The sequence below is a fragment of the Anabrus simplex genome, chromosome 3 (assembly GCF_040414725.1).
Source record: "Anabrus simplex isolate iqAnaSimp1 chromosome 3, ASM4041472v1, whole genome shotgun sequence".
Classification (NCBI taxonomy): domain Eukaryota; kingdom Metazoa; phylum Arthropoda; class Insecta; order Orthoptera; family Tettigoniidae; genus Anabrus; species Anabrus simplex.
This window is the reverse complement of record NC_090267.1, coordinates 269062112-269087390: the sequence shown is the minus strand read 5'-3', so window position 1 is coordinate 269087390 and position 25279 is coordinate 269062112. Positions and strand designations below refer to the sequence as shown.

Below are 25279 nucleotides of genomic sequence, written 5' to 3'. Positions count from 1 at the left end.
TTTGTATACAGATGCAGAACTGAGACCATTGAGGAGAGAGCCAATCTATTTAAAGACAGCAGTGTATGAAGATTGTTCTTGTTCTTTTGTTTTCTTTTTATTTCTCCCACACTGACCTGTTGTGTTGATTTTCCTATAGTGTCAAAGAGGGCAGGCCAAGTTCTCAGCATCTTGGCTTTTAGCCTTCAAGACCCTGGGTTTAATTCCTAGCCATGTCTAGTTGTAGTTCCTCTTAAAACAATCACCACCACCACCTTGCCGAGTGAAAGAATTTTAATTTATTGTAAACAGTCAACTCCTTGTCTCAAGTACTGGTTATTTATGCTGCCTCCATCCTTGCTCCAACTTGTAGCACACCAAATCCTTCAACACACTAACAAACAGTTTCCTGTACATGGAAGATGCCACTCACCCATACATGGGCTGCACCAGGCTAGCAATAGCCACATTAAATAACTTGTATTCCTGGCCTTAATCCCATTTTATTGGGGTCAGCACTTTATATGTATTTGGCCCAGTCTTTCCAACCCTATGCGAAGGGATGTCAATAGAAGTAGCATGCATTTTGTATATAAGCAGAGAAGTGTATTGAGATGAACACAAACACCCAGTCACCATACCAGAGTAATTAACCATACACTTCTAAAATCCTCAGTCTGGCCAGTAATTGAACCCAGGGCCTTCTGAAATAAAGACCAGTATGGTGACCATTCAGCCAAGGAGCCAGATTCTTATTAGAAATCACTTTGCATGAATCAGCGATTGTTCTTGTGTAGCAGAGTGTGGAATATTTCATCAGGCACCTGGAGATCTTTGCAAATAGTACTTGTGAACATTGCGGGATTCTCATCGATAATGTTCTCCACTTTCCGAACACACTGGTGTTCTCAGACTGTCCGTACACTGTGAATGCCATTTTTGTGCTGAACTAAATGCAACATATCCTGCTGGGTGCTTCCAACTCCTCCTGAATTTTGCGCACTAATAGCTGGACTTAAAATAAAAACTACTGCAATCTCCAAGTCACTGTGCTTTGCGTGTATTGTAACAACCACAGCATGCCTTTTCATCTCTTTAAATTGGCCAACTGACAGTTGTGAGCAGACAAAAGTATAGTCATTAATTTGCACATACCTGCCAGCACATACCCTCAAGTATCTCACACATCCTGAATGTTCTGGTTCTTCTGTACTAGTGACTAAGTTATCATTACCTTCATGTTCATACCGCAACATGTCAGCACACAATCCATATTCAATGTTATGCAATTTATCAAATTTGGTTATGTGCAATATGGATTTTTTCCAGGATGACTAACTTGATTTTCCACTGCACTCAAATGGAACTGGTGGAATCAAAGGAGGTTGGTACAAGTTGATCATTCAGGAGAGAATCCATGTCGCACATAACCATGGTTTGAATGCATTTCTTCTTCTTCTTCCTATTTTATGACAACATAGGATCACTTTAGTCAGTCCGTCGTTCAGGTCTCTTTGAAGGGATTGTTCAGGCTTTGCGGTCCTCCCAGTACTTCTTCAGACGCTCCGATCTTTGTGCCCCTTCCTCAGTTGAAAATATGCGTGTTGTTGGTTTGTTTTGTGTAAGAATAAAGTGGAGGTATGTATTCTTGAGTTTTGTATTCAATTTTATCTTATTTGTAGTGTCTTCTGTTGTAAGGCCTATTTCCTTCAGATCCCCTCTTACTTCTCTGATCCATTTACATCCTGTTATGGTATTTTTTGAGACGAGATTGTGTTGTAGTAGTTGTTTCAGAAGTCTCAAATCCTGCATCCTCATGATATGTCCAAAGAATCCCAGTCTCCTCTTACGCATAGTATCTGTAATGGGTTCTAGCTCTTTGTACACGACTTTGTTAGGTATTAACCGCCACTGTCCGTCTTTCTGGTATTTTTTGTTGATGCAGGTTCTTCCAATCCTCCTTTCAATTTTCTGAAGTCTGTCAGTCTTTGATTGTTTATTCAAGCGAAAAAGTGTTTCTGCTGCATATGTAGTTTCAGGTTTTATAACTGTGTTGTAGTGTTTTATTTTTGCATTTATTGATAGACATTTCTTTTTGTAGATATCCCATGTTAATTTTTGTGCTTGAACTAATCTATTTGTTCTTGTTTGGATTGAGATTTTTTCATTTAGGTTATTCGTTATTATTTCTCCGAGATATTTAAATTGAGTTACTATTCTGATTTTATTAACATTTATGGTAACTTCTTTTAGTTGTGTTGGAATAATACATTTCTAAATTCGGGTGTCTATAGAATGAAATGCAAACAATGCCGGGCAAGCTACATTGGTCAAACAGGCCAAAATTATAATATCCGCTACCGAAAACATGTCAATGCACAAAGATACAATAGATTCTTGGCCATGAGTGAACACATGGAAGAATTCAACCACTCCTACACTTCCACTGAAAAAGATATGAACACAATGAAGATCTTACAGAAGGGCAAATTACTCAATAACAATTTTACTGAATCAAGTGACATTTTTGTATGAAACATTTAATTACATCATCGTCATTTTACATGAAACTGTTCTATTTTAACCACATTACATCTAGTGACTCTTTCATCTGATGATGATTCAACATTCACTTTTTAATTTATAAATACCAGTACCACATATCACATGAGGGTGAATTTTATCCATGTTTTGTAACTTTTAGTATATTAATTTTAAGTTAATTCTAGACCGCTGAAGATGGCCTATCCACATTCACTTGGATCAAAGATTTAATGCAGCCTTCAACCAAAATGAAATTTCGGAGAAAGTCAATGCCTTATATGATGAAATCATAAATTTTTATAGTAAGTTCAATTTACTGCCATCACCATATTATATGCCAGTCTCACGCACGCTTTCCACTCCTCACTCTATTTGTTTACATTCCACCTCCCCTCCTGCACTCCCCTCTGTCGATAACATTGTTCACACTCTCATAAGGACGAACGTTTTACTGACTTAAGTGTCAACTTAGCTAGCACACAGATATGATATGATGAAAATACAGAGCTGTTCTAAGTGAGTTTCACGTCTGCTTTCCTATACTTTTATCTCCATGGTTCTTCTCCTAAATCTAGCTTCCCTAGTTTTAGTATTCATCTTAGCAATTTTTCGTTTCCCTTCTAGGTTTCATATCACAATATGACCGGACGACAGTGGATTCCTACTCAACAGTCTGGCTCGTATTGAATCAATTTGATCTACATTTGTGAATTTGTAATATTTTAAAAGTTTTTATATTAAGTGGGACAACAATTTTACTGAATCAAGTGACATTTTTGTATGAAACATTTAATTACATCATCGTCATTTTACATGAAACTGTTCTATTTTAACCACATTACATCTAGTGACTCTTTCATCTGATGATGATTCAACATCCACTTTTTGATTTATAAATACCAGTACCACATATCACATGAGGGTGAATTTTATCCATGTTTTGTAACTTTTAGTATATTAATTTTAAGTTAATTCTAGACCGCTGAAGATGGCCTAATGCTGCCGAAACGTCCTGTAATTTTAATAAGATACTTTTACAACTTTGAATTGTAAATAAATTTATAAGTATTGTTCAGGTAGAACCAATACACTAATTTCTCAATTATATAACATAACCCATCAATACGGATCCAAAATGAAATTTAATTTATGGGTATGTTACAGAGTTTTCATAAATTTTGTAATTTGTGTTGGACAGACTGAAAAGAAAATCACATGTGGAGAGATAGGCAGAAGAAAGGAACACATAATAGGACGAACTGAAAAGAAAGGTTATAACAAAATTTTATGACATCAATTTTTATCAAAATAGTAAATAACATGACAAATTTGTGTTCTATCCATTGTTCAAAAAACCTGAGAAGTAACATTTCAGTGCTCGACTAAAATAATGTCACCATTCTCTCTCCAATATGAAACTACAAACTAATACAAGAAAATATGATTTACCAATAGTTTCTTTCTCAGGTCCTCTAGGTGCCCAGATAGACTGCTCAAGTGGATGGAAGAGCTTGAAACAGAATCCATCCTTCTTCGAAGGCCGCTCAATGACCTGACAAGTGTTTAGTAACACTGTCCCTACCCAGTGGTTACTCTGAAATCATATTAAATTGTTTTAATAATGGAATATTGTAACAAAGAAAAAGAAAATTATTTCCTAGTAAATAGGCAATAACATATAACACAACTGCATTTCTATACTGTGTAAAGAAACCCAAACAAGAGCTTTAATGCCAAAAAGTTTGACCTGTCATGTAGGAGCATCATGAACCCTACTACAAGGAGTGTACAGTGTCAGCCAAAATACAGGTATTGTGGGCAAATTCTACAATGCTATGTTAGGTTAGGTGTTGCTTTACTCCTACTGATTATGTCTCCTTGATCAGAGCTGATAGTATTCACAGAGTAATATGATGTTGCATACTGTTAATATCAGACAGTAACATCATTTAAATGCATGTACAACAGGGATGTTTTGGTTGAAATCCTCAAGAAGTATGCATCATTTAGTAATGTCTACGGAATCATATTTTACTTAGAACTGAAGAAAAAGTTAATAGTTAAGCTCAGATGAAATACTGAAGATCTATTTTTTTTTTTTTTACGTCACACCAACACAGATAGGTCTTATGGCGACGATGGAATACGAAAGGCCTAGGTGTGGGAAGGAAGCGGCTGTGGTCTTAAGGTACAGCCCAAGCATTTGCCTGGTGTGAAAATGAGAAACCATGGAAAACCATCTTCAGGGCTGCAGACAGTGGGGTTCAAACCCACTATCTCTCAGCTGCACGACCCTAACCGCACGGCCAACTCGCCCAGTAATACTGAAGACCAACGGGTTGACTCTGACGTTCTTGTTTCAAAATGGATCTGGACCAGATAAATATCAACTAGCTGTTATACATCAGCCATGTAGTATACAGGTAACCTGCCTGCATCTTGTTCAGTGGCCCCGGTTACACTTTCCGGTCAGTGCAGAAATTTTAATTCTACACTGAGGTCTAAATTAGGATTCATTCAGTTTTGTGAGACCAACTAAGAAGCTGTCTTGATACAAGAGGCAGCAAACTTAGTCCAGAAAGCCGAGCAATATGGCTGAGGATGTCATCAAGCTGACCATGTGGCACTCCAGCATCTGCAAGTCATCCATCCGAGCAGCAGTGATCTTGGAAGGCCAAGACCTTAATAGGCTGTTGCATCGCATAGCATTAACCCGATGAGTGCTACGCCCACCTAGATGGGCTGACGCACCTGGTACAGCAGCGGTATGCCCGTCTATAGATGGTGCACGAGAAATTTAATTTGTTTGAGTTTTCCGGTTCACTCTTGAGTGATATAGAGTGATACAGATCTGATATAGATCTGAAATATTTGTCCCGAATGAGTAAATTTATAATACCAATATAAAAGGTCCATTATTGGACATTACAATTTTTCCAGCTAACTCATTCCTGGTTGCCAGCGTTTCGCCCTCGTGTGCTAGGTTGGGCTCATCAGTTGGTACCTAGCACACTTACCAAGACGCTGGCCAGTGCATACCGTGGAGGCCACTGCGTAGGCTACTTGGAGCCACCGGCAGTGCCAATGCACTATGAGAGACTTTGTCTCGCCACCAAAAATTGATGCCTGCTTGGCCATCAGATGATACAGATGCTGATTCCCACAGGGAATCTGAAATATTTATCCTGAATGAGTAAATTTATAATACCAATATAAATGGTCCATTATTGGACATTATAAATTTTCCAGCTAACTCTTTCCTGGTTGACAGTGTTTTGCCCTCGTGTGCCTCTGTGCTAGCACAAAGGAGGACATATTAGCTATTAGAAAGTATTCAAGGTATGCATTGTGAAAATAAGTGACAAAAATGAAAAATGTGTACTTTGTTGCCGCATTCCAATTGATTCGCACAGGACTCTGTGTCATTAAGTAAGCAACCAATTAAAACCTCTGTCCACATTGCGCAATAACCTGAATTAGATGTGGTCACACGAGTTGTCATATTATAAGCTGTTAATTTCCTCTTATATGTAAAAGGAATTACTAACTTTAGCCTGTGGAAGATCAATTCTATTATCTAAATCATAGCATACAACAAGATAATTTGGATCATCTAATTCCCTATCATGCCGTCTTTCTAGACGCATTAACTGTTCTTGTTTTATGTGATTCTCATATTTTTCTTGTAATTAATGTGGCACTGCTTTCTTTCTTTGCCCTTTGGAATTCCTCTCATCACATTTGTAGTGCTTTGGCTGCAAAAATGGCAAATTGAATTTATTATTAAATATGTGCCTCTGGATGGATATTTAACTGGTTAGGAACCTTCCATCTCACACTCTTATGTACAATTCATACATTTGTTTTAGAATAGGATCACGGTGCAGTCTTACTACTAGCTCTACAGTAGTGCAATTCCCAAGTTGGAAAAGATTGTATGATCCCAACTTTATCCTTCCTTTCTTTGGAGACTTTATCCCTGGCACATTGAATCTTTCATCAGACTTTGGTATTCCATCACTACTTTTGTACTTCAGGCATTATAAACAGGTTTCTGGCTTACAGCTGGAGTACCCAAAAAGGACAACTTATGGACACATTTTTAAGAAAATTATATTTGAATGCCTTAGAATGCTTTGAACCTTTTACACCTCTTCCAGTGTCTCTCGTGTCTCTCCTGAAGATGTCAAGTCTTTCAACTCCTGTAAAGTTGGAAATACAATGAAACAACCATTTGAACAGACTTCCAAGGTTAAAACAAATTTTTCTTTCACCTGATTACCTCCTCTGGAAACACACTCCTTTTCATGCTGATGACAGTAATTCTTTATTGTACTATTCCACTTAGATGGGCAACGTTGTCTACTCCTCTTTCAGTGTTTCTCGAATTGAATATGGAACTAGCCGTAAAATTTCTCACAGTTACTCACACTAATGCTGATTGGAACTCTCGGTTTCATTACTGGTTTTCATTCCACCCCTTTTTTTCTTTTTTCTTTTTTTTTCCTTTTTCAGATTTCAAACTCTAATACGTGCCATAATCTGCTCTCTTTCACCTAAGGATTGCTAGAAATTTCCCTACGTTGAAGACTGTCGTTACTTTATAAGAAGTCCCTATTTGGTGTTCCACGTCACATACGTTTCCTAGTCTTATTGCTAGCATGTACATATTGACTAGCTTAACTTAAACTCTCTTTTGCTATCAAGATCGTGCCTCTCCTATAGAATTCACAACCATAGGTGTTCACGTCATATGTAAACCTTAGTCAGTATTGCTGTTATGTGCCTTTTGACTAGTTCAACTTGGACTCGCGATGATTCAGCGAACCCTATTTTAACTCTTGTTTTTTATTAATTTGAAGGAATTACAACATCACACGCTTCACACATTCGTGTATATTTTAATGTCCACAATGTCAGTTGTCATACTTTAACAACCCCATGATTGTTTTTAATTTACAGATGTTTATGTTTAATGCATTTCAGGATAAATACTTTTTTTAAATTTGCACATATTTTGTTACAATCTCAAATCTATTGTTCATATTGTGTTGATTGTTGATGATCACTCTTATTACGACACTGTTACTCTTTTGATATGAGGATACTATTTTGATCATTTTTAAATTCAGGGCCCTCACCTAGTCTTTGTGCATTAATGGCTGATGATGTTCGCTATGACGAACGAAACATGTCGCATTATTTAAGATATTTCATGATTATACTATAATCCAATGAGTATATTGTTGTGTATTGAATAGGTGGTTGTAAATAAAATTTTATAATTTTAATATATCAACTTCAATACGGTTCCATTATGAGATTAATTACATGTAAATTGTTCTCAATGTCGAGGATGCTGCACTCACAAAGGAACATCGGCAATGGTTAAGTCTCCAATCGCAATGAAACTTGGAAAACACATTGAGGTATGCGTAAAAACGATGTCAGCATCAATTTTGGGTGCTGGCATTCATTAGCGCATTAACTAAGGGGCCTAAAAGTTGCGACATTGCAAGTTCCACGTGAACAGCGATGAATCGGCCAATGCTAACCTATCACACTGTCTGCCTAGTGCCACACCTCTGCACCTCCTCCCCATCTCCCTCCTTCTGGTTCACTATGGCACATTTCCCTTCTCCCCGCGCCTGCCTGTCTACTTAGCAGTTGAACGGGACCGGTGCTATACTTTGCGTACTCTATCAGCCTTCCTCATAGCCCTCCTTTGTAATTCCCACATTGTATTTGTCAGTTTACGTTTCTGAAAGATTTATAAAAACGTTTGTGTAATGTTGTTGAGCATGTCAAAAATTATTTTTCATCTTCAAGCAAATCATGGAAGGCACAGTGAAGAAGGTCCGCGGAACATTCGCGAGCTGCACCTTTGTGACGCGATTTGAGGGCAAGTATTAAGCAGTCAATTGTTTTCAAATGGTTTTGACGCTCACAAGGTGATGTCACACGTCCTCAAGTAGGGAATAGCCTGTGGGTGCCCCGAGACCGCTACGGTAGCTGTGAAGACCCTACAGGAATCCTGAAAAAGATGGCGGCTGACGGGGTTCTGGTAAAGTCACGACAGGCCTAGCAAGCCGGTGATGGATATTAACTCGCTTTCAAGGAAACAAGGAACAGTAAGCCGGACAGATGTAACAGACGACGACCCTGGCGAGGAACACGATTACAAATTGGCACACTAAATATACAAACATTGACCGGAAAAGTAGAACAGATGATATAGATGCTGATTCCCATAAGGAATCTGAAATATTTGTCCCAAATGAGTAAATTTATAATACCAATATAAATGGTCTGTTATTGGACATTATAAATTTTCCAGCAAACTCATTCCTGGTTGCCAGCATTTCGCCCCCGTGTGCTAGGTTGGGCTCATCAGTTGGTACCTAGCACACCTATCAAGACGCATTGCTAGAACATACCATGGAGGCCAATGTGTAGGCTACTTGGAGCCACCGGCAGTGCCAATGCACTATGATAGACTGTCTCATTACCAAAAATTGATGCTTGCTTGACCATCAGATGATATAGATGTTGAATCAAATAGGGTAATGAGACGTCTCTCATAGTGCATTGGTACTGCCAGTGGCTCCAAGTAGCCTACGCAGTGGCCTCTACGGTATGCACTAGCCATGCGTCTTGATAGGTGTGCTAGGTACCACTGACGAGCCCAACCTAGCACACGGGGCCAAAATGCTAGGAAAGTAGAAGAGGTCGTAGGCATGACGGAAAGAAGAAAACTGGATATACTAGGACTGGCAGAGACTAAGTGGAGCGGTGGGGGTAAGAGAGAGCTGCGGAATGGTTTTTGGTTATACTGGATAAGAAATGATGAAGGAAAGCGAAATGGAGTAGGAGTGGTAGTAAGAAATGGATTAAAAGAGGAGGTAAAAGGAATAAGTGACAGGTTGATAAAAGCCAAAATAGTAACAGTCAAAGGAAAAAGCTGGGAAATTGTACAAGTGTATGCTCCACAAGCAGGATGCACGCAACAAGAGAAAGATGACTTTGAGGAAGAATTCGAGAGACAATTGAATGGACAAAATAACGTGCTAATGGGGGACTTGAATGCTCATGTAGACATGGAAAGGAAGGGTTATTAGAACGTGCTTGGAGCGGAAAGATGGGGAAATAGGAATAAGGCAGGAGAAAGACTACTGGATTTGTGCAAAAGAAATGGGATGATGGTCGGGAACTCGTGATTCAAAAAGAGAGAAAGCCATAAGATAACGTGGTACAGCAGTGACTGGTCTAGGAAATCTACTGCAGATTACATGATCCACGAATGGGAAATGAAGAGGAATGTTATAGATGTAAGGGTAATACCATCAGAGGCCCTAGATAGTGACCACAGACTACTGATAATGAAACTGAGAACAATGATGAAAACAAAGAGAACAGAGAAGCAGGAAAGACGTATCAAAATATGGAAACTGAAGGAAAGGGAAACCAAGGAAGAATACCAGGAAAAAATAAGATTGAACTTACCAACAGATGATACAAAAACAGGGGAGGAAGAATGGGAAAGGTTCAAGAGGACACTAGTAAAAACTGCAGAGGAAGTTTGTGGGAGAACTAGTGCCAGGAAAAGATGCAAGGAGACCCCATGGTGGAACGACAGAGTCAGAGGCAGTTGGGGAGAAGAATTTTTTTTTTTTTTTTTTTTGCTAGTTGCTTTACGTCGCACTGACTCAGATAGGTCTTATGGGGACGATGGGACAGGGAAGGGCTAGGAGTGGGAAGGAATAGGCCGTGGCCTTAATTAAGATACAGCCCCAGCATTTGCCTGGTGTGAAAATGGGAAACCACGGAAAACCATTTTCACGGCTGCCGATAGTGGGGTTCGAACCTACTATCTCCCGAATACTGGATACTGGCCGCAATTAAGCGACTGCAGCTATCGAGCTCGGTGGAAGAAGAATAAAGCTTACAGAGTGTGGTTTCAACAGAGGAGAATGGTGACAATATTATAAGACCAAAAAGGAAGAAGCTAAAAAGGTTGTAACAGAGAAGAAAAAATGGATGGAAAAGTGGTCAAACATGGAAGAGAATAGCAAAGGAAATAAAAAAAGTACTATATGGAATGGTCAGAGTAAGAGGAAAGGCATGAGGGAAGATGTTAACAATGATAGACAAAAATGGAAATGAAGTGCAGGAAATGGAGAAACTCAAAGGAACGTGGAAGGAGTATTTTGAAGATTTTGGGCAGAAGTGGAGCTAGCAATGGACAAGATGAAAGGAGAGAAAGCCCCAGGGTTAGATGAAGTGAGTATTGAGATGATGAAGGCAGCAGGAGAGGTAGGGAAACAGTGGCTTTCTCATGTGTTGAAAGTGGTAGGGAAAGAAAGGAAGACCCCTGAAGTTTAAAGAAGGGGAATAGAAAAGAGTTTAAGAACTATAGGGGAGTCACATTGATATGCCACTGTGCAAAGATGTATAAGAAGATTCTGGAGAGTAAAATCAGAAAGAGGGTGGAAGAAAAGTTAAGAGAAGAGCAGTATGGCTTCAGGTCAGGAAGGTCTACAGTAGACCTTATATTCGCAGTAAGACAGCTACTAGGGGCTTTACGTCACACCGACACAGATAGGTCTTATGGCGATAAGACAGCTACAAGAGCATGGTTACGAATTGGGTAAGTGTGATGGCCTTTGTGGACTTTGAGAAAGCTTATGACCGTCTGTGTAGAAACAAGGTATGGGAAGCCTTACAGAGAAAAGGTGTTGAGGAACAGACCGTAGAAACAGTGAAGGAGATGTACAATGGGAGTGTCAGTTGTGTGAAAATAGGAGGAGAGAGAACAGGATGGTTTGAGCAAAAAGGTGGATTAAAACAAGGAAGTGCTCTGTCACCTTTGCTCTTTGTAGTAACAATGGACGAGATAATAAGAAAAGAGGCAAAAAAAATTGAAGAAGGAAAAATGAAAGTGATGACGTTTGCAGATGACCTGTTAGTCTGGGGAGAAAAGGAAGAGGACATCCAGGATAGATGAGGTGGAACAATATGGAATGAAATTTAATGCCCAAACGAGCGAGATAGTGATCACAACTAGAAAGTAGGAGAGACCTACGAGAGGGTTATTGCTTGGAGGGGAACACCTTAGGAAGGTAGAGAGTTTAAGTACTTGGGAAGTATCATAGAGGAAAGTGGAAGAAATGATAAGGAAATAATCGAACGTGGAAGACAAGCAGGAGCATTCCTGAAAAGTGTCAGAAGCCTGGTTTGAAGAAAGGATGTCCCTCAGAGAAGCAAAAGGGTGATATACAGGGTGTACTATATACCTATTCTGACGTACGCAGCTGAGACTTGGGTAATGAGGCAGAGAGCCGTGAATAGCATACAGGTAAGTGAAATGAAATTTCTGAGAAGCAGGATAGGAGTGACAAGATTGGATAAGATGAGAAATGAGAAGGTTCGAGATATAGTAAAAGAAGAACCACTACAGTATAGGATAGAGGCATCTAGACTTAGATGGTATGGACACATGAAGAGAATGACAGAGGAAAGGATACCGAGGAGGTTGCACGAAATGGAGATAACAGGTAAACGACCAAGAGAAAGACCAGAGACAGGTGGATAAAAGGAGTGGAAGAGTGCGTACAGAAGAAGAGGTGAGGACTAGGCAAGAGTGACTAGGGAGAAGTGGTGGGAAGACAAGAAGAGATGGAGAGGCTTATGTTCCAAGCAGACCCAGCCGTCAGCTGGAAACTGCAGATGATGGTGATGTCACACTGTGTGATATAGGCCGTAATAACATAGATTGAAGCGTGGTCTTTTGCGCTGCATGTGAAATTTTAGATTTCAGTTTTCAGTGCTGGACCATCTGATATTTAAAAAAAGTAAACTGTGTCCTCATCCTGAGGTGGTGCAGCTCTTTTCAGGCACACCCCAAATGGAGGTGAGCTGCATGGACCATTTCAACCACAGACCAGCCCTCCTGCCTTTCTTAAATTTCTGGCAGTACCAGGAATCGAACCCCTGTTCCCGAGGACGGCAGCTAATAACACTAACCATTATGCTATGGAGGTGGACACCGTCTGATATGTTGTTTTAAATTAATAAATTTCATTGTTTGTCCATACTGAACCAAGATTACAACTTTTATTATAATTTGGATCCACCTTATTCAATACATAAAAACTGTTGTTTAGATTAAATTACAACATATATTTCAATCAGAACTAGTTTCGACACCCATTTTGCACTATCATCAGCTGATACACGGAACATACCAATGCCATAAAATATAACAGATTTTCCGTGGTAGGCCAGCATGTACATGATCTAAAGCATAAATTAACATCTATAGAACAGGACATTGAGATCTTGGAGAACTTAGGAAAAGGAAGTTTGCTGGATGTTACGGAGGGTTGCTATATACACCTGGATCAGTATTTTAATCCAAACCTTAATTTAAATGAAATTTCTGAAAAATCAAACATTCTTTTTGATTTCCTTATTGAGTTTTTTAAAAATGTACATATCCCGGTCAATAGGACGGTGTTTCATATTATGCGTAATAGCTTTACTCGTTGCTTTTTACGACCACGCCCTCCGGAGCTCCAACAAGTTGCCGCTCCTCAGTTGCTCCTCCCACTTTCCCCTATTTCCCCCCTTCGGTCCCGACCAACCTTGGACATTTGATTACTAACACAACACTGTTCGCTAGGCTTCATTGTGCTTCGCATGGACAGCGATCTTTTGAGGTGAGTCACGTAAAAACGTTTACGTTCTAAGACATAATTTTATATTTTGCCTCTTCAGTTAAGTGATAGTTTATTACATTCCTATTATTTCAGGTCCGCATTGAACTGGGAACGTTGTACTTGTTAACATCTTAAAGGGCCGACTGCTCGTTTCCACCTCACTAGGATTGCTCCATTAAAGCGACTCTGAAGATTTTACTGAAGTATTTTAATACGATTCTACGTCACGTTTTAAGAAGTGTGTTAAATTAAGCTAATGTTTCTTCAAGACTATTTTATTTTTAAGTTGTTGTTCTTTTAAATCCACGTTATTTTATTAGTGAGCAAACTGGTTTGCATATGTTTTTAACAATTTAAGGTTTAAGACTCGCAAGTCTCGGACTTGTAGAAAATATGTACTTTGAGACAGTATAATTGTAACACAGTTTTAGGTTGTTAATGTGGTTTTAAAATGTGTTCAATTTGACGTAGATAAACTTATGTGACTGCCAATTTTTCCAAGAACCTATATCAGCTGATGATGACGCAAAAAGGGCATCGAAACTAGTTCTGATTGAAATATATTTTGTAATTTCATCTAAAAATCAGTTTTTATGTACTGAATAAGGTGGATCCAAATTATTATAAAAGTTGTGATATGTTGATACCACTAACTCGTTTGTTTTTTTAAAGAAACATTTGTTTTTTTCCGTTGTTTCTGTCAATGAATATACATATAATACAACATGTATTTTAATTATATTTGTTTTATTTTTCAGAGGTATTTTAAAGACATAAAAAGAAGGTCTGGACCTGTAACCAGCTTTTGGTACCCCAAGGTACCGAATCTCATTTCATTCATTGAGATCCTTACCTGGGCACGTAATTTCTTTAAATAAAAAGATATTTAATGTTGTTTAAAGGTTGGCGATTTATTTTATTTAATTTCATATGTATGTCCATTCTAAAGGACACTACCGACAGCTTTAAGGTGGTTGTATTAGTAAATAATAATTTAAGCATAGGGCGGACGCAGTACCCCATCCCACGTTTGACCACATCCGATGGTGCTTAACTCACAGTTGTACCCATGAATGTGACAACTCACCGGAATTAGCAGGAATGAAAGTACAGTAAAACCTCGTTTATCCAGATCAGATTTGTAGATATTTTTAAAAAATTTAATGTTCACATTAGATAATAAATTTAACTATGATAGCAAGAACATAACAATAACTACGCCAAATATTCCCTTTTTAGTTGGATTCAATGTACAATTCCTGCATAAATTGTACAATTAATTATGGTACTGTAATACGTAGGCCTACTGTAAAATGCTACCTGTTGAGTTTAAGAAAGATTTAGTAGTGTGTCATACGGTGCTGACGCGGTATGCATCACCAGTTATAAATAGCGCCGGGGGAGAGCGCGGACCTTGATCCCTCCGAGTCACTACACCTCCCTCTATCTCCTCAGTTTTCCTACAATTTTCAAACGGCAAGGGTCATTAAGTTTATCGTGTGTGTTTCAACTGGATTGTTTTTGTTTCTTATCAAAGTGTTTGGGACTATAATTCAGTGTACTGTACAAGTTTAAAAGGACATCAAAGTGGAAAGAAGGTTGTGGTTTCAATGGATAAAATGTTGAATGCTATTAATCGAATTGATAAAGGAGAAACATTGAAGAAAATAGCCGGTGAATTGGGAGTTGGGACTTCAACAGTGTCCGACTGGAAGAAGCAAAGAAAAGATTTTTGTTGTAAAACGATATGTAAAGACAGCTTGGAAGGCAGAGGAACGGCAAAAAAGCAAAAAAATGAAACATTAGATGACGCACTATTCACGTGGGACAGTATTCCGCGAGAACGTGGTTTGCCTATATCTGGGCCGGTCTTGGCCCAGAAAGCTTTGAGCTTAAACAAAATGTTACCGAATCCTGACCTAAATTTCACTGCTAGCCAGGGGTGGATAGAGCGTTGGAAAAACCAACACGGTATTCGTCAACTTACTGTGATTGGAGAGAGCTTGTCTAGTGATGTTGCTGGTGCTGAAAAATTTAAAATGCAATTCGAACAATCTGTTTCATCTGAGGAATAGACACCCGATCAAATTTATAATGCTGACGAAACTGGGCTTTTTTTACCAGATGCTTCTGAGCAAAACGTTAGAATCAAAGCTTGAAGATTCAGCTAAGGGGTATAAGAAAATCAAAGATAGGATAACTGCTATGGCTTGCAGCAATGCATCAGGGAATCATAAGCTTCCCCTTGTCGTTGTAGGGAAATCAAAGAATCCCCGAGCGCTAAAAAATGTGAACCACAATTCAATGCCAGTGGTTTACCGATCACAAAAAAGTGTGTGGATGGACAGGTTTTTGTTTAAGAACTGGATTTTTGATAACTTTGTTCCTGAAGTTCGGATATTCCTGAAAGAAAATAGTTTACCAGAAAAGCAATTTTACTGATCGACAATGCTCCGTCTCATCCGGGAGCAGAAGAACTCGTGAGTGGAGGAATTGAAGTGAAATTTCTTCCACCGAACGTAACCCCACTGCTGCAGCCAATGGACCAGGGAGTCCTTGAAAACATCAAAAGACTTTACCGAAAAGAACTGATTGGTAAAATAATTGAAGAAGAAGGAGAAAGGAGTGTGGTTGATTTGATGAAATCAACCAACATCAAAGATATTATTTGCATGGTTGCTGACGCTTGGGATTGCATTACAAAAGACTCTTTGAAAAAGTCATGGAAAAATCTGTGGCCTGCTATTTGTGCTACAAATGAAATAGCAAGCAATAATTTGGTGCAAGTGGCTGCAGACGACCTTCTGCAAATGTTAGGGACAATAAGTAGGTGCTCAGATGTTGATAAGGAAGACGTAAGTGAGTGGCTGAAAGACAACGGCAGCGGCTACGGAACTATGTCGGAAGAAGAAATTACAGCAGTATGCACATCTACAGTCGAAAGTGAGAGAGAAGATGACAAGGACGAGGAGGGATGACACATGCCGATGCTGCGCACCAGCTGACAAATATTATGACGTACTTGGAGTGTCAGCCCGACACCACTCCAGCTGAACTATTAGTGATAAAGCGTTTGCACAACCGTGCTTCATTCAAACGCCACATGTGTTCAAACAGAAGACTGTGGATCAATTCTTTGTTAAGAAATGATGTAAATCTATGTACAGTAGGGTAATTAAGATTTTTATGTTTTTTTTTTATGTCTTCTAAACAATACTATGTACATTACATAATTATATTTCAAGACGGGCTACTTTTTATTGCCATAAATGCCAAGTCTGTTATTTAAGGAATTAAGAATTTTGTTTTGCTTATTACCCGTATAATCCGAATTATCCGGATTTTCGATACTCCGGATTGCCTTTGGTCCCAGTTAGTCCGGATAAACAAGGTTTTACTGTATAACATTTGAATGAAATATGGGTATATTAGTTTAGGTTATTTATTATCATTATGTATGAAAAGGAACATTATTTAAAGGATTTCAATAATTGTAGTATGAGAAGAAGCAAAGTATAGCGCCGGTCTCGTTCAACAGCTAAACACACTGGCAGGCATGGGAGGGGGGGAAGAGAAATGTGCAGCGGCGAACCAAGAAGGAGGGGGTAAGGGAGGAGGAGCAGAGGTGTGGCACTAGGCAGGCTTTATGCCGGCTTAGCATTGGCCAGCAGGTATTCATCACTGTTTGTGCGGAACTTGAATTGTCACAAATTTTAAGCCCCGTAGTTAACGCCCTAATGAATGTCAGTACCAGTGACGGCTCATGATGATAAAAATGGATGGGGCACATTCAACATATTAGGAATACTAGGAATCAATAAAATCAATTACACTAATCTTACCTTTATATTTCTTGTATATCAGCTTGATTCTCCTGTCTTTGGCAGTAGCAAATTATCCTTGATATCTATGCCTAGTAGCAAACTCTTCAATTACTCGATTATTGAAGTCCAGTATAGAATGTACCATCTACTTCTCAATCAATAACATCGCCAATGCATTCAACCTCTCATTCCCCACGGAACTTTGCAAAAATGTCTTTATTCTTTTCAAAGTGGAGAAGGACCGTTCAGATTCAACAGTCATCACTGGTATGGTGACAATTATTTTCAAAACAATCATACACTCGGAAAATGTTCATGTCATTCTATTTTCATAGAAAAATTGCAAAAGAGGCAAAGCAACGAATGTACAGCAAAGATCTTCACGACTGTACAACACTTCTAATTCGGTTCGCAATTTTGGATCGTTTATAGCAGGATATGAGGAGTATGATACAGAAGAGTAGAAGAGACAAAATAAGGAATGAGAAAATCCGGGAAGAAATTGGAGTGGAAAAAATGAATGATAGAATAGAGAAGAGCCGACTAAGATGCTTTGGGCACATAAAGCGAATGAGCGACGAAAGAATGCCAAAAAAGGTGATGGAAATGCAAATCCAAGGAAGGAGAGGCCGTGGACGACCACGATTGAGATGGAAGGATACCATCCAACGCAGCATTATAGAAAGAAACCTGGACTGGGACACAGTGTTGGAGGAGGAGTGGTGGAAAGACCGAAGAAAGTGGAGAGGAACCATATTTGCCCCTACCCGGCTACAGCTGGATAAAGGGAAATGATGATGATGATGATGATGATGATGATGATGATATAGCAGGATACAGTTTCAGGGTCATCTCAAACTCATGCTCAGGGAATGAATTGCAGTACTGAGGAAAGTTATCTATGGAGAAAAAAAAAGCTTAGATGCTTAGAGATGATCAGTGATCCGAAATCTATCATTGATGCTACTTATAATAACATCACAAACTTCCAAGGCTGCCAACCTATTGGTTGAACTGTTTGCATGATCAACGCATTGTCATTGTCTCAGTGGCTCTATTGAAAGGCTTTCTTCTGTTTCGTAGAGTTGGCGAACATTGGCTATCGCATTAACAAAATTTGTGACAAACTCTCTCATCTTCACAGCATCAATGTCTCTTTTCTGAATGCAATCAAATAATATTGCAACATGTGACAAAATCTTGTGACAGAAATTAAGCCAACAGGTGAACTGAGGATCATTCAGAGCTCGAACAAATCCCATAGCTTCAGTGGAAGATTTCCTGTCACTTGTTTCATGGTCTCTGATATCTTCAAAACATTTTAGCAAATTATCACGATGTTCATAAACAGTGTTCACAGTGTGATGTTGAAAATACCATCGTGTAGGTGGAACATTGCCTAACTTCTTAAGAACTGACTCAATCAGGTAATCCATTCTTTTGGGAGATCTTTAAAAAAAAGTCCCTATACCCTGCAAGTCCTGAAAAAATATTCTGCTGTGCGAGGATGATGATGTCGCTTTCTGAAGAATACGATTGCCTTCATGAGCGTAGCAGTGAATATTATTTGCGTTGGATTATTTTTCTTTGACAAAACACTGAACCCCGCCCTTCTCATCGCTCATAACTGATGCTCCATCATATGTTTGACAGACTAATTTTTCAGGGAATTTTTCTACTCCAATTTCACGCAACTGTTCAAGAATTGTCACTGCTAAACCACTGGCACTTCTATCACATCCCAAAAAAATTCCAGAACCTTTCAAACAATTACCCTTCGATCTGGTACCTCAAAATTATTGATGAAAGTGTTTTGCATGTACTGTCTGTAGTTTCATCAGCCTGGATGGATAAAAAGTCTACATCTCCTATTTCTGATACCATATGTTTACTACAAAAAGCCAACATCACTTCCAATAGTTCATTCAGAACGGCCTTCAATGTTCCCTTAAACACATTTGAATTTTCTAAGTGGTCCTTCAAAACATTGTCAAGAGCAGCAGTGTAATTAATCAGTCCTTTAAAAACACCCGGGTTATCTGAATCCTCTTTCTCGTCATGACCACGCAAGGCTAACTCAAATTCCCCACAACATTTAATAGCATCAATGATACATGACAAAATATATCTATTTTTGTTTACAAGCTCGTTGTGCTTTCGGATAGACACCCTATATCCATCATCGAGTTGCAACTAGATGTCAAGCTTCCCCAATACTGGAAAACTCATTTCGTTATCTAAATGAGTTTTCAACAAACAATGTTTCTTGCTCTTTTCTGGTAGATGTTTTTAAGTCTTTCACTCCAGTTTTTGTCCATGTTTCTTCTCCACCGAATAATATACACAGGAAGCAAAATAGTGAATCACTTATTGGACAACCACACACCCATTCCCACTTTTCGTACACGTTCTTATTAAAACTACGATTCTAGGTTCTATTGTTATCTTTGAACACTTGATTTATGCTAAGCTCTGGTCTTGGTCAGCCTAGTTCTTTAGCTAATAATATGTCTTCGTAATTAAAAGATTTTGTTTGTAAGTTGCTCACCTGATTCATTTTATAAACACTTATGCTTGCACAGGAATACACTCAGATACATCACACACTTTTCAGACTTACAATGAACATTGAAACTGATGGACACGATTCATTTAACATACGTACAAGGTAAGTACAGGTTTGCTACAAACACTACTTTTGCACGCATTAATAATACAAATGCCAACAAGAAAAGGGTAGCTGGGTGCTATCTAGTAGGCTGTAGGAGAAGTAAGTTCAAAATACGAACTAGTGCTGAAGTGTCACGTCGTAGAAATACATACTGTGACTGGGTCAACGGAATTTGCCATAACCCCCCTTCCTCACAGCTCGCAGAATGAGGGGATGATGTTCAGGTATAAGAACGAGTCGGTCCCATCCAGGATTAGACCTTTACTATGTTGCCTAGTTCAGTCCAGAGCTACTAGAACAAGAACAACCATGGTGAATCATAGCCTCTTGAACTCAAGGAAGGGGGTCATGACAACAATCACGCATAATGTTGTTCCGATTTTTATAATAGTTTTAATCGGTGGATAGGCACATGAACATGCGACCTAAAGGCAGAACCGCGCCTGGTCGGCACCCAAAATTGATGCTGACATCCTTTTTTACGTGTACCTCACCGTGTTTTCCAAGTTTCATCGCGATCAGAGATTGCCGATGTTCCCTTGTCAGAACCATTTTGATCTGAAAATAGTCTGCAACAATATATTAATCATACAAATGGTGAAGATTATAACATTTAAATAATATGTATGTTAACATACTCTAAAATTTATTTTTGCATAAATTACTGTTTGGAAATTAATCTTTTTACAACTCTTCTCAGTCTGGAAATTTTCCGCAAATCCAGTACTTAAAATTAATTATACACTCTTCAGTCTTCAATGAATGGCAAACAAGTCAGACAAAACACGGTCTGGCTGGCCAACCGACCCTGAGAATATTATTTATACGCAATTTGCTTTCTACTTTTTTAATAACAACTAACTGAATTACTGATTTATTTCAGAATTGTTGTAAATTAATGTAAATGCAATTGGAATTAGTGATAAGTTATACAGAAATTCTATATCTAAAGAGTTTCGTATGCTGAGCTATTTGATTACATTTGCAAAACTGAAGACAACTGTAATTAGAACCTTGTCATTCTCATGGAGGAGCATGAAATGCAATTAGAACTCTGTCAAAATGACTTTACAGCCCACAAAAATGAAAACATCCATATAACACCAACAGTGTATATATATATATATATATATAGGTCTTGCAGTGTTCTATCCCCTAAAATAAAAATCTCTTTTAAAAACAGAAAAAGTCAAATAGAACTTTGTCATTCTTGAGCCCTCGATATGTGATGCTCTCCAAGAAACCTTAAGTCAGAAAATCACGTTTTGTTTATTTTATATTTTGATTGTAGATAACTTTGCAATCATGGTCATGAAAACCAGAAGACTCTAGCTAAAAAAACTGATCACTTTATATAACTTTCAAGTTGTAAGACAGAATTTATTGAATTTTGAAAAAATTGATTGGATAATGGGGTATATTACTCCTATAATATATTAAGGATTTAAGAAAATCTGACTGGTTCAGTGGATAAAGGAATCTCACCTCTGCATATTAAAATAATTTTCATAAATATTTAGGAGTTTTATTCTCCAGAAATTACATGTGCAAACATGTTCAAAATTTGAAAAATGTGAAAAAGGAAGTTTTAGTCTTACGGCACTCGTATACGCACTCCTATGACTTACAATCAAGATAAGGATACAATAATAATAGTAACAGTAGTAATGCTAATACAGTAAAATTTCATTAGTGAGTTCCTCATTAACATATTTTCCTGCTTAGTTCGTAGTAAATTCAAAGTCCCGATTCTCATCATATTAAATCTAAATAAAAATACCTCACTTATCAAGTCATAAACTTTTGCTATTGCAGCTTAATACAGTCACATTTTTCTAGCCCTGAAAATGTTGTTTGTCTTGTGAAAGGAAAGCGATTTCCAACACGAGTAAGAGCCCTCACCACAGATGTGTGATAATGGCAAAAGGCCTCGAATTCCTGAACTTCACAAGATAAGTTGCACCTTCGAGAAGCAAGCCGTAAGCCTCAGGAATGTTCAGTTTTGCTTGCTGGGTAGCAGTGAGATTTCTGAATACAGTAGAACCTCGATAATTCAAAATCGGTTAATTCAAAATCCCACCTAATTTGAAGCTCCCGTTAGTACAATTTACGAACTTCATCGTTCCCAGATAGATAAGGTACGGTTTTGCATGTTATTTAAATTGTTTCATTTGAAATAGGTACGGATAATTCGTAATTCGAAGAACAATGTCGGTCCCATTACCGAAATTCAGACTTTTAATTCAAAATTGCCTTTGCATTTTAAAAAAATAGATTTTTTAGAGTAATTTAAATTTAAAATTTATCCGCGTCATGATAGAACGTGTCTTCCGGAGCATGCTGGGGTAGATTTCAGTACTTTCACTCACTTTGGTGTGTCTACAGTGTGCTTCATATTTGCTAAGTTTGAGTAAAATCGTAATTCTTTCGTATTCAGCATTTTAAGGAACACCATAATATCACGTAGCAGGCAGTGTGCGGAGAAGTAGAATCCGCGACCACTGGCGATGCCGACAATTGGCGAAAAAGCGTGGCTCACGTTATCAATTTGTACGCACCGAATAATATTATCAATGCCTATGAAACTGCATTTTTTTAATGCTGAGCCCAAACGGTCATAAAATTTTATAGGAGGGAAGTGACAGCCAGTAAATCGTACAAGGAGGCCATGCACTGTGTTGCAATGCACACGGAAGCGAGAGACTTCTTCCCCTCACCATAGGGAAGTTCGACAAGCCACGGTGTTTTAGGACGTCTGGCACTTTCCGTGCAAGTACAGGACATCTAAAAGGCATTCAGTACAGTAATCCAATGAATAAAGGACTTGTACCAGGGTGTCAGCATGGATTTCTCCACGTCTTTGAATCATGTTTTTTTTTTTCTTCTTCTTTCATTGCGTGAGGTTATGTTTGTGAGTGAGTTATCCAAGTGAATACTGTATTGTGAATTTGAATACTGTAAATGCACCTTGTTGGATACATCTTGGAAATCTATTTTTTTTTTTTTTTTCCCATGGCATTTCAAAGGTTTAAATTGTGAATCAAGGTTAACTGCATGCAGTATGGATCTTAGAATATTTTTTTGACGCAGCAAATGTTAGCATTTCTGAATTAAGAGTTGGCAGTTAATTCAAAATCACGTAATTCGAAGTCTGATTTTTGCATCGCAACAACTTCGAATTAGCACGGTTTTACTGTAACACAGTGAGTCTGTTTGTGCTTATATTTCACATTACATTCAGAAATTAGAAATGTATTTTGTGTTGAGTTGTATAATGAATAGTAGCGAATATTTGTTGCATGGAAGCTTAGATCTAGATAAGGAATATAAGAGATAGCCTAGTTATGGATATGGAAAAGGTCGTGAAATTCCTTAGTAACGAAGGCAAAATTAAAATCTTTCAGAGAGGACTGGCATCCTTGTCTCTAAGGTGCATCTTCGAGTTTCAACTCTATCACTCAAGCTGGTTGGTTTTGTTTTGTTGGATTCAAAATGGCAGCCAAAGTCGTTCTCTTGCAGTTGCACAAGGTCGAGTGTAAACTCCAATTCATTAAGAGTGTGACCAAAAAATAATTTTTAATAACCCACTGGTCCGAAATAGAAGGCTTCTACTAACATTTGTTTCAGAAAGATAAGCTGATATTTTTATGGGCCCCGGTGCAAATGTTTTCATATTTGTTGTGTGCTGTCCTTCAAACCTTTCAGTGCACTCTTGTTATTTTGTAAGTCCCAGTGGAAAAGATTTACATATTTGAGGCGTCCAGAAGCAAAATTCTGTGGGTGCACCAGATCTTTGTTTTTCAGGAAACACGAAAAAAGTCTTGCTTCCTTTGGCTGGCAGATATTCAAAACTCCTCTTCATTGTAGATTTATATTCACTTACGGACTATTTTTCTGACAATCTTTAAAATATTGGGGTTTTATTTTTTTAGTTATTACCTAAAATGGTTTGGATTCACCGAGTTTTGGTCCTATTTGCATGGATCTAGATAGGTTTGCTTCTGTGGAGATATTATCATAACTGGAAAGAAGATGCCTTCATGCTGATTCAAAGGAAAAAATAAATTATTCGATGACTATAAGTCCTGTCCTGTTCCATCGAAATTACACAGGCAACTCATTGTCTTCTGGATGAATTTCAACCTCGTGACTACTCCCCTGCATTGTTCACAGCTAGTTTGAGAATCGATCAGATTTTTATAGACAGCAAGATCTTCGTTTTCTTCCCAAGTCTCCCTGAAATGCTTTCTAAGTAGAAAATCAATGTCCCAAACTATCACTTCCTTTAAGGCTCTTCCAATCTGGATAACATTCGGCTTCATAGACGAGTAGGCTTTGCCTTGTCTCCCTTCACCAACGTCCACTCTGTAGGCCACTTCACCTCTTAACAGTGCGTTTCCGTGTTTACTCCTGGTGATCACAACCCTTTTTACAGGAGCAAATTTGATGTGCCCCTGACCACAGGACTTGATGACATCAGCAACTGCATATTTCCAACTCCGATTTTCGACATCTGTTCCCAGCTGGAAAACTATTCTGTGGTCCTTGAAGACTTCATGATACTCACTCGGTAATGTCACAGTAACTTTTGACCTGAGAACTTTCTCTATTCAACCAAAAATTCTATTGGGTGGTAGAAAAGAATGTCCAACCATTGGATAGAAGATTTCCACCAGTTTCACACTGACAAGAACTTCTTGTGCTAACCAAAAGCACAGCATACCCAACATTGTCTGGTTCTTGTTTTGCCCGCCACAGCTGTCCGACATTAGGCGGATGGTGTGGATGCCATTCAGATCTGTTGATGTTAACCTGTGATGCACACAGGACACAATTTCATTAGATCCCTTTACAACATCAGTTTCTTTCCACGTGCAAATATATGTATTTCCCTGGTTTTGCCACGCACCTGATGGGCCTTGGCAGACCGTAAATTTATATGGTAAGCACTGTGATCTTGCAACTTAGGCAATGTAAGGTTTTTTGGTAATCAAATGTGAAGGTTATTTCACCACTGTCCTAAATTTTCAGTTCATCATAAACAGCTTTCGCTTTAGCTTTGTGTAAAGCAAATTGTGTTGTCAGTTCTTGTTTCTTCACCTCATCTTCACCTGCTCGTATTTGCTTTATTTGTTGCTCTAAACTGTGCACATTGAGCAGAAGTCAGTTGCTGGGGAAAATAAACTGATATTATAATCAGATACAATGATAGACCTGAAAAACTCGTATGTAATGTTATCCACAGTTTTCTCTGGATCTTCATTAAATATTTTCCAGAGTTTTGAAATCGATCATTCACTGGACATAAACAGTCCATGGCAATAGTTTGACTGAACGGTTTCAGCCTCTCAATAAACTCCTTAGCAGCACCCCTTTCTTCCTGATAACTATTTGCCATTCAGTCTCCACCTCTTCTTTCAACTGGAGCATCTCCTGTCTCTAAGTACCGCTTACAACTCTCCGTACTCTTGCTGTTGATACACTGAGAACACTGATGAACATCTTCTGGCACAAATGCAATTGCCCAGTTTGGTTACCTACTT

General features: G+C 38.4%; 1 protein-coding gene across 4 annotated transcripts in view; it reads right to left on the bottom strand.

Annotated features, from left to right (window-relative positions):
• Orp8 (Oxysterol-binding protein-related protein 8) overlaps nt 1–25279 on the bottom strand; it is a 565732-nt gene that overhangs the window by 422453 nt on the left and 118000 nt on the right. For all 4 annotated transcript variants that reach the window (XM_067143024.2, XM_067143025.2, XM_067143026.2 and 1 more), the window contains one exon: nt 3973–4117. In XM_067143024.2, the coding sequence (XP_066999125.1) occupies nt 3973–4117 (145 nt within the window). The remainder of the gene's footprint in view (nt 1–3972; nt 4118–25279) is intronic.